This window comes from Aptenodytes forsteri, unplaced genomic scaffold (assembly GCF_000699145.1).
Source record: "Aptenodytes forsteri isolate BGI_AS27 unplaced genomic scaffold, ASM69914v1 Scaffold400, whole genome shotgun sequence".
Taxonomy (NCBI): Eukaryota; Metazoa; Chordata; class Aves; order Sphenisciformes; family Spheniscidae; genus Aptenodytes; species Aptenodytes forsteri.
The window spans coordinates 600,613-612,096 of NW_008794775.1; the positions used below are offsets into that span (position 1 = coordinate 600,613).

The 11,484-nt window shown below is 34.7% G+C and overlaps 1 protein-coding gene across 1 annotated transcript in view; it reads right to left on the reverse strand.

Moving 5' to 3' along the window:
• ANGPT1 (angiopoietin 1) overlaps positions 1–11,484 on the reverse strand; it is a 178,427-nt gene that overhangs the window by 80,913 nt on the left and 86,030 nt on the right. Inside the window, 1 exon segment of the mRNA XM_019470771.1 lies at positions 3,507–3,739. Within this exon segment, the coding sequence (XP_019326316.1) occupies positions 3,507–3,739 (233 nt within the window).

Below are 11,484 nucleotides of genomic sequence, written 5' to 3' on the forward strand. Positions count from 1 at the left end.
AAATTTACCTCATGTTTTGTAATCAAAAAACAACAGCTATCACCAGCTTGGTTTCAAATGAAGTTGTTTTATTATTATTTTATAAAAAATAGTTTTTAAATTACTAATTTCAGTTTCAGGAATTGGAAAATCTGTAATATTATGATTTATGCAAGGAAGAACATAATTTTCCTGTCTGTGACTTATCTTGTGGGAGATTTTTAGGTTGCTTGATACTGATAATAGTTTTTTAAAATATATACACATACATGTAATATATCTACTTACATTTTAAATTTATGGTTGAAAATCCAACAAAGGTACTTAAAGCTGTTTTCAAAATACCACAGGGTTTAGACTTTGCAATTCGTCTCAACTCTTGTGTTCATCCTCAGGAAGTTACTCATCTTTGACAATCTGGCCTTCTAGACTTGATGCCTCGCTTAGTTTGTGCTTTCTTTCAAAGTTGAGTGTCCCTAGTTAAAAGCCTGAAGTTTTTAAGGGGACCCATCCTTTGCTAGCTCTTCAGCTTTCTAATAATTCAAAAATCTTTATCAATCTCAATGATATCTAGCAACCTTAACTTAATCAAGTACAGTCTTTTATCAATGGAAAATATCTCTCAATGTTACTGGCTGTAACCTACCATTAGTTATTTTGTATGCTTCCATAATGGCATCCCACATACCTTCTTTCCCATCTAATAGCTCTGTATGTTACAGCTCTCTCTCCTCATATGGAAATCGTTCCAGGTCTTCAATTATTTCCATTGTCTTATTCTTTTCTAGATCATTTCCACTTCTGCTATATCCCTTATGAAATTAGATGACTGAGATTTACCAAAGTGTAAGACAGAACTGGTGTCACTGACTTATGTATTGCATTTTGTTATTCTCTATCTCCAAATAAACACCAGTTCTCACAGCATATTTTATGTTTTAAACATTAGTGCACACATAAAGACTTGTGTAAGACAATCTAAACTTTGTATTTTTGTCTGAATTTAGAGTAGCTCCAGTTGTACTTCCTAGCATACATACTTTTCCATCTTCAACATATATTTGCACAGACTGAAGCTGGTATTATTTTTTGGTACAACCAAATGATTTAGTATTCAGCCTTCATTAGAGTGGTCTTGTGCTCCAGGGTAATATTGTTATTTTAACTTAAACTGTCTGGCTCCTTTTTCAGCTATGAATACTCTTACCAAAAATGTTGGTCAGCTAGACTTAAATAGACAGTAAGTGGAAACATTTCTGCAATTATTTCTCTTTAAATTATTCTCTTTAAATAAAAAAGGTATCCAAGGGAAATTCTAACCATGTTAATACACAAAAGGTAATGGAGTGCAAAATCAAGAGTTTGAGTTAGACTATTAAAATTATATTAGGCATTTAACTTTGCTGAGCATCTTTTACTTCCACAGTTCCTCAGAAGTAAAAATACTGCTGAAAATTCAGGTTTTCAAGCACCTGAATTTGTACCCAGGAGTCCAATTTTAAACATTCACTTCTGTAATCCTCACTCAAAGTTTTTATAAGAAGCAGCTGAAGAAAACAAGTTTAGGAAAAAGGTTGGTCTGTTTGGTTTTTTTCTTTGAATCAAATTCAAAATTATTAGATAATCTGTTTCTAACCTTAAAAAGAGCTTGCAGTATATCTCTGTATGAGAATAATATATCTTTCATTTTGATATTAATTTTAAAGTACTCCTGAGCTCTATTAGAACACTCTGAACACAGCTTTGCCAGGTTTCTTTGCCAAAAGACCGTAAAACATAATAAAGGATTTGCATTGCATCACAATGTTTCTCTACTGATATGAGAACAGCCTACTATGAAGGATGTTATTTAATTCAAAATGCTGGGGAACAGTATAACAGAATAAGCAGAAGGGAACATTTAGAATGAACGTGAGGGGGAAAAAAATTAAAAAAAAAAAAGTAGTCTATCAACACAGGCCCAAGCATGCAACACTTCCAAAGGAAGAGATGTAATCCTCGTCACTGGAACAGTTCAGACTTAAGCCACACAAGTTGCATGGGAATATATAGTAGAGAGCAAACCCACACTGCCTTGAGCTGAATAGTTTGAATGATCTAATATGTCCTTCTACCTCTTAAACAGAGTATTGAATAATGATGCAGGTGACAAGGTTTTGATTGGGGGGGTGGGGTTGTTGTTTGGGCGTTTTGTTTGTTTTTTGCTTTTTGTTTTTTAGATAATTTATGGCACTTAGAGCTCTAGAATTACAATGAGCAAATACGTTGGGCTCTTTGGACTGCTGGTACTTAACCTCACATAGGCCTCTTTCATCCATGCTTCCACGCTCACTGAATGACTAGCACAATTCGCACATCTGCAGTTTCTAAGTTTACCCTGTACCCTTTCTCAGAAGGGTTTTGATGGCTTCTTCCCAGATGGATATTATTTTCTTTCCTCAACTTTATTTCCCCCAGTATTTTTAACCCTCTGCGTGCCATACCAGACACAGCTGTTAATCCCCTTTTAGCTGTTATTCTTAGCATACGGCTTTTCTCTCATATTCTCCCTTACATTTCTTCCTCCCTTTCTTCTGTATGGCTTTGCCTTGTTTTTCATAGTTACTAATTTGTTCTTTCCAGTGCCCCATTTCCATCCTTTACAGCGGTCTCCATTCTTTACAGCAGTCTCCATTCAGCCATCTCCCTTGACTAGTTCTGATGAAAAGAATTTCTTTCCAGAGACATTCTGCAGTGTCTTTAGCATTTGAATATTTAAATCCTACCTGAATTTGCTTCTCAGTCTCTGTAAGAAACCTGTTTACTAAAAAAGGCAGACTTGAGGAGAATTGTCCTAGAGTCTTTGTCAACCCCTTCTTTCAAAAGACGTTATTTCTATCTTCTGTGTTTGTAGTGTGCCTAATTCACCCAGAAACAAACAAACCAACCAAATCCAGCAAGGCAGAAGGAAGAAAAATGATCCCTTATTATAAATAAAATCTCATTCAAGAGAAGAGATTGATCTTTTGGATGTCTACAGCACCATAAGTGCCTACATCTAAGTTCATCAACATTATAACCCACATATATGTATAAAGTTCTGGGTTACTTTGCTTTGTTTAGTACCCTGTTCTCTCCATTGATTGTAAAGGAAGTCTAGAGTAAATTAGAGATAGGCATCCATAAAATTAACATCCACGATTGGTTGGATTACTCCCAGCAGAATAAGAGAGATGCTCAGAGGAACAAATCAGTATTGCTAATGTGAAGTCAATGGAATTATGGCCTACAACAGCTATGGTCAAAGTATAACAACTCAATGATATTAAATTCAAAAAATCAAAAATGGCCATTAGTACAAGGGTTGGCCTCAGCACTGTCTGAACCTTGTTTGATTTGTGGGTTCTCATCAGCTCTTTTGTCCTCAATTATAATGTCCTTTTCTTTCTTGGAATAAGCTCATTAAGTTCTGCCTTTCCAAAAATTCAGGACTTCTTTCAGAAGAAATTTCCCAGTACTTCTAATGTTTTGTAATGCTACTTTCTTACCTCCTTCCTTGGAACAGAGGGTGATCAGAGTATGAACTGTATCCATCAGTTCAAGCTGCTGTTTCTGCAGGACACTGTTATTGCTTGTTGCCTTGTTTAACTGCTTCTCTAGTTCCTGGATTATGTAGCTTTGTCGTGTGACCAAGCTTTGTAGGTTCTCTTTTTCCTCCTTTAAAGTGTCCAGCTCCTCTTTATGCCTTTCTTCCATTTCTAAAATTCTGTGCTCGAGTAAACTAAAATGAAATAAAACAATTAGTAGATATTATTTCATGCCAACATATTTATTAATACAGAAAACAAAACTATTTTATTTTTCACCATAGAATTCAGTACATAAATCATTTATTCTAAAAATGTCACGTCTTCTAATTCAGCCCATTAATTTCCTCTATCAAGCAGCCAAATAAAACGGCTCTCTAAGGTTCTGTGTTGTGATGTTTGCACGCTGTAGTGCTTAGAGCAAAGTGCATGGAACTGTATATCTAGTTGTTACATCCAAGTGCACAAGCATAGGGCCAGTAACACATTTCTATATAGAAGTTCAGGCAGAAAAACCTAAGGTAGGCAAAGGAGGGAGAAGAGCAGGGCATTGAAGAGGACATCATTGGTAGTGTGGATGGGTCAACATGATAAGAGACAAAAATCAGGGGTAAACTAAGGAAGAGTTTGTGAAGGGCCTTACCACTGAATGGAAGATAAGCATTAGGAGCTATGGAGTACCATCAAGGGATATGGAACCCGCAATAAAAGTACCATTTGATGTGGTCTGTGAAGCTGGGACAGGAACTGTGCACCAGATGCGTGGTATCTGCTTTCACATTAAGAATAGTATTGTTCCCCCAAAAGATAAGTCAGAAGTTTGCATTTTAAGGTAGGGTTCCTTTGTTTTCCTTGAGTCCACACAGATATTCCCCCCTGCCTTCTCTGGTTCCACAAAAGGCTCCTCAGACAGAAAACTGTTGGGCATCCTACTATGTGACTTGCTTACATCCATTTTTTATAAACCATTTTACACATGTATGGAAACACTTTCTACTAACTCATATTCTTTTTCTAGTACCCTCTCTGTCCTGTCGGAAGTGTACAATTTACAAAGATCAAAGGCACGTCAGACTATATCTAGAAGAATAGAGGAGTTGTAGACATAAAGGACAGCTAATATCTGTCAACAGTGAACAAGCACTCTTTTCAGGCCAGTGCTTTGATGCTGTGGTGGGGGTTTAGCAGAAAGATTTTATTAACATTAGAGAAGGAAATTAATTCAATCCCTCTGCTACTTTCTGTTCAGTAATTCTACTGTATACACCAAAAAAGGTGTTTCTCATGCCCATAAACCAACTGGTGGTTACAAACTTGCCAACAAACTGCTTCCTGTTCAAGTCAGTCTTAGGTTTTATTTATTTGCACTCTCCCCCCACCTTTGTTTTTACTTCTGGATAATAGATCAGTGGCAAAATGCCTGCATAATTTCAGGTCATTTAACCTAACTGAAGAATGTAATAAAATCCATATGGAGTTGTTTCTACTAGATATCATGGAGCCTTAATATGAGCTGTTACAAATGATAACAATGCAAAGATTAAATTCAGGCCCTGGATTTGCTGTACAAGCTAGAGTAATATAAAACTTTTTTTTTTTTTTTTTTAAATAAAGAAACCAAGCAGCAAACCTCTTTTTCTGAAATGTTATAAATGTGGGACTTACAAAGATACTGAAGAAAATATACTTTGTAAAAATAACATATTCAGTTCTGTGAAACCAGAAGGATCTGGGTAAAGAGGGGAAAAAAGAAAAGATGGGAAGGGAAAACACTTCTTCGTGGGGTCCCAAACGCAAAGGGGAACATGATATGTCATTCTAAAAGGCTCATTAATTAGTAACAAAAGCATAACAAGATTCAGTGGACTGGAATCAGATGATAGAAAGTTTCAATCTGAAACAAAGTACGGAATTTGAAGCCAAAGAAAATAAATTATTTTAACACCTTATCAGGCCTGTAACGGATTTTTTTCATTACTTGAACTCTAACATTAAACACGATGCCTTTATGCTCTAGACTCATATGGATTTTTTTTGAGAATATTTACATGGAAGTCTTTGCGCTTTGTTATGCAGAAGGTCAGACTAATTAGTTTAGTTAGGCAGAAGTGGTTGAAAATGTTCTGATGGAACTGGGTTTAGTCATAAAATACTGTTAAACAAAATTAAAAAAAAATGTTCTATGTGAATTTTATCAGTTCTGTCCACTTTTTCATGGAAATTATTGAAATGCTCATTTTGACTCTAGATTTTAACTTTTCTGATAGACTATAAGTTATATCAATGTACTTTGGATAGGAACAAGGTGGGCCCTGGGCACAGTCTGTGATAGAATGGGCGCTAGGTGTGGCCACATCCCAGTCTGACATCTTACAGTCTATTGAAAATGTTGTGTATTGTCAATGTAAGAGAAGATGCCATTCTTGAAACCAGAATATTGCTTTATAGTTAAATGGTAAGTAAAGACAAAAAAAGTTCCCTTTATATTTGTCCATATCCTAGTACAGTACAGGGCATTTCCCTAATTCCACAGCATCCTATCTGCATGTCCACATTTAAATGATTTCCATACCTGAATGATTTCATGTAAAAGAAAGAACCTTTGACAGCCACAATTTGTGCATTGCATTATTTGTTTCCCACTGTAGCCTAAGACCAGAGTAAATGAACCCATGGTGATGACAGTCTTATTTGTAGCAACGCTGGCCATGTCAAGCAAGAAGGAAGAATGTTTAGAGCTTCCCAGTTTGGCATCTACAGAGACAGACAGCAAGCAGATGTTTTACAGCTTTAGTAATAATACATCCTAATATTTATGAGTAGTGTGTCAACATGTGGTAGAAAGATGGGAGTGTTGCAGCACTTGGTTCCTTTACAGTTTTCTATGTAGATTAAAAGTCCTGTTATTATAAACTGCAAAACTAAGCTATTTTAAGGAATGCATATGCATTTCTGCAATGATCTTTCTATATCCATAAATCTACAACACATAAGAATAAGTTCTGAGGATAGGACCACTCCCTGTATTCCTGGGAGAAATCCAAAACAGTCATTGTGTTTTACTAAGAATTGATGAGAAACCTTTGGTCAAAGCTCCAAATGAACAAAAGCAATAACTTCACATAGATTGGGAATTTCTGCACTGGCCTGTTCCAAAAGGAAGAAAACCTTAAACGGCATGAGAAAAGCTGCTGTTATGGCCTTTGACTCCAATGTGGCCAGAATTTTTCACTTGTATTGTTACATTCATATTTAGTATAGCTCATTTAAATGAAAAAAAAAAAAGTGCTAGAAACCTCATCAAAAAATCTTGAAACAGATTGAAAGCAATTACAAAGACATTTAGATTTTATTTTTTGTTAAGACTTGTGAGACCACTCTGTTCTCTCTTTTTTCCTTGTGACATCAAACAATTTTTAATAGACAAATACCATGGAGAAATAACTTTTCTCAGTGCTTGGTAAAGATATTTTCTCAATTTTTTAAAGAGGCATTGTGAAGACAGAGTTAAAATGAAAATATTTCCACTAGTTTTCATTAATGAGTATTGCTGACATAAAATATTAAAGAAAACAAAAAGAAGGCTTTTTCTATATAAAATGAAAATTTCCACTAGTTTTCATTAATGAGTATTGCTGACATAAAATATTAAAGAAAACAAAAAGAGGGCTGTCTCTATATCAATTAATCCAACAATCTGTAAAGGTTGATTGAAATTGTTATATAACATTCTTTTATAACACTTTCCAGTAAAATGTTATGGGCATGATGTAATGACTGGCTCTTTTTTGCAGTAAGTTTACTGTATACGTTTCCTATACATTTGAAATTCCTATACATTTCCTCTATGTTTGAAATTCCTATATGTTTGAAAATATTACTGTCCTAAACAGATGAAGCGGTCATGGGAACTACAATACTTACAATAAAAATAAATCACCATTCACTAGAAGCATCATATATATACATATATATACACACACACATACACATATGTATATGTATATGTGTTTTTTATAACTGTAGCCTTCAATTTGGGGAAACAAATCAGGCATTTGGGGAACAGAATGAAGTTGTGAAGAAACAAATGTTGTTAATACGGATAAATACCAATACTATCCATTGGACAATGACTCTGGAGTAATTATCTAGAAGACAATTAGATTAAAAACAAACACACACACACACCCCAAACCCAGACAAACTTAATTTTCCTAAAGGTTAACCATGTTCAATGTCTAACCTACTGATCTTGGCGAGGCTAGGAATCTATTTTCAACCATACAAATGATGTGTTAACTTTGTCAGGTTATAAGCCAGTGGGATGCCTCAGTGCAACTGTGCTGTGTCCAGCTGATTCAAAAAAAGCCCTCTGATAATGCTGGAGAGGGTAGAAGGTCCGTACAGAAGTCAAAGAATGACTTCCAGTGAAAGCTGCTGTCATTTTGAAAGGTGACAAAGTAGAATATATAGAAAGCACTCTGGTAGCTCACTGGGGAGGAAGGAAAGTCTGGTTTAGACAATCTGCTTTATAAGGTAGGTAGTTTATTCACTAATCCATTCCAGACCATGGCAGTTTAAGAGATTTTTTTTTTTATCCTTGTTTTCAGAGGCCTCAGTTCAGACATATGAGAACAGGACACAGACCAGATCTTAGAGATGGACATCTTTTGCATTAAAATAATCTTTTAAAAAATCTGGATTTATTAAAAATACAGATAAAAACATTTACTTTGTTGATCTATTCAATAAATAAAGAAAAGTAATGTCACACTAGAAAAAAATTATTTGGCTGTATACATGTGGTTCTCTTGTATTATGTATGTATGGGAAGACAAACAGGTAGAAGATTTAAATGCTTAGTTTTGAGTGCAAGAACAGTAGTTTCTCATTGAGACAGCTTCTTCGTACTTGCCTTTACGTGAGTCAAATTTTCCCTGTATTATTAGGTGCTGATCACTCATACTTACCTTGGTGGTCTGATATTGTCTGATCAGTTTAAGGAAATATAAAAATACGTGTCCCCATATTGCTTAAGACCAGTAAAGTAATTGGTCACTTAGCATTAGTAAGCTTATTTTTTATACCAGTGACAAGATAATTCCATTGAAAACACAAAAGTGAAGTGAAAAATCTGGATTTATCTTTTTAGTATATGCAAATCTGCAAATAGACATATTGTGTTTCTTCATCTTTCACACAGATGGAAATTCAGGAATCATTCTTGAGCCCTTGCCTTTCATAGGATACAACAGTTCTTGTACTGAACGTGTTAGTCTAGTTTGATTGTCTGCAAATTCAAACTGAATTTTATGTTTAAATTTTGCTTCCACTATTTATAGCTGGAAGATCTAGAATTCCATTATATTTTTCCTCATTTGTTTCATTTGAGTAAATAAAAAGTTGTTTTCACACTTGCATATTGAAGCAAATGGCACACAATAAGTTAAATGCATGCTGACATAAAATATTAAAGAAAACAAGAAGAAGGCTGTCTCTATACCAATTAATCCAACAATCTGTAAAGGTTGATTGAAATTGTTATATAACATTCTTTTATAACACTTTCCAGTAAAATGTTATGGGCATGATGTAATGACTGGCTCTTTTTTGCAGTAAGTTTACTGTATACGTAATCTGTAAAGGTTGATTGAAATTGTTATATAACATTCTTTTATAACACTTTCCAGTAAAATGTTATGGGCATGATGTAATGACTGGCTCTTTTTTGCAGTAAGTTTACTGTATACGTTTCCTATACATTTGAAATTCCTATACATTTCCTCTATGTTTGAAATTCCTATATGTTTGAAAATATTACTGTCCTAAACAGATGAAGCGGTCATGGGAACTACAATACTTACAATAAAAATAAATCACCATTCACTAGAAGCATCATATATATACATATATATACACACACACATACACATATGTATATGTATATGTGTTTTTTATAACTGTAGCCTTCAATTTGGGGAAACAAATCAGGCATTTGGGGAACAGAATGAAGTTGTGAAGAAACAAATGTTGTTAATACGGATAAATACCAATACTATCCATTGGACAATGACTCTGGAGTAATTATCTAGAAGACAATTAGATTAAAAACAAACACACACACACACCCCAAACCCAGACAAACTTAATTTTCCTAAAGGTTAACCATGTTCAATGTCTAACCTACTGATCTTGGCGAGGCTAGGAATCTATTTTCAACCATACAAATGATGTGTTAACTTTGTCAGGTTATAAGCCAGTGGGATGCCTCAGTGCAACTGTGCTGTGTCCAGCTGATTCAAAAAAAGCCCTCTGATAATGCTGGAGAGGGTAGAAGGTCCGTACAGAAGTCAAAGAATGACTTCCAGTGAAAGCTGCTGTCATTTTGAAAGGTGACAAAGTAGAATATATAGAAAGCACTCTGGTAGCTCACTGGGGAGGAAGGAAAGTCTGGTTTAGACAATCTGCTTTATAAGGTAGGTAGTTTATTCACTAATCCATTCCAGACCATGGCAGTTTAAGAGATTTTTTTTTTTATCCTTGTTTTCAGAGGCCTCAGTTCAGACATATGAGAACAGGACACAGACCAGATCTTAGAGATGGACATCTTTTGCATTAAAATAATCTTTTAAAAAATCTGGATTTATTAAAAATACAGATAAAAACATTTACTTTGTTGATCTATTCAATAAATAAAGAAAAGTAATGTCACACTAGAAAAAAATTATTTGGCTGTATACATGTGGTTCTCTTGTATTATGTATGTATGGGAAGACAAACAGGTAGAAGATTTAAATGCTTAGTTTTGAGTGCAAGAACAGTAGTTTCTCATTGAGACAGCTTCTTCGTACTTGCCTTTACGTGAGTCAAATTTTCCCTGTATTATTAGGTGCTGATCACTCATACTTACCTTGGTGGTCTGATATTGTCTGATCAGTTTAAGGAAATATAAAAATACATGTCCCCATATTGCTTAAGACCAGTAAAGTAATTGGTCACTTAGCATTAGTAAGCTTATTTTTTATACCAGTGACAAGATAATTCCATTGAAAACACAAAAGTGAAGTGAAAAATCTGGATTTATCTTTTTAGTATATGCAAATCTGCAAATAGACATATTGTGTTTCTTCATCTTTCACACAGATGGAAATTCAGGAATCATTCTTGAGCCCTTGCCTTTCATAGGATACAACAGTTCTTGTACTGAACGTGTTAGTCTAGTTTGATTGTCTGCAAATTCAAACTGAATTTTATGTTTAAATTTTGCTTCCACTATTTATAGCTGGAAGATCTAGAATTCCATTATATTTTTCCTCATTTGTTTCATTTGAGTAAATAAAAAGTTGTTTTCACACTTGCATATTGAAGCAAATGGCACACAATAAGTTAAATGCAGCTGGTATACTGGAAAAAAGAAAAAGGGGGCTCATAAAGGCACTTAAGCAGGGAAATCTTTCAAGAATAAATCAAAACAGTTTTCAGAAAGCTCTTGTGGGAGAAAAAAAGGCAATGGAAGAAACCACCATTTACATTATAGTGGGTGGGAACCCACAAAACTAAATTATTTATGGCACGAGAGCACTCAATAGAAACATGATTCTGGGGCAAACATGAGTCTACTTATGCCATGGAATATCTTTCAATTCAGTGAGATAAAAAGAAAAAAATTGGCCACTCTTTCCAGCAGAGGCAGGAAGTAAAGAGAAAGGCCAAGAATAGATATATTTCTAGTCTAAAGAACATGCATTGGTCCCCTGTTGATATGCTGTGTTCATTTTATTTAAGGATAATATACAAGTTAATGTAGTACATCAACGATCGGTGATTATTACTATAAGATTTTACATTACTATCATCTGAAATCAAGTTCTTTGAAAGCGATTGTCATGGTTTAACCCCAGCCAGCAACTAAGCACCACACAGCCGCTCGCTTACTCCC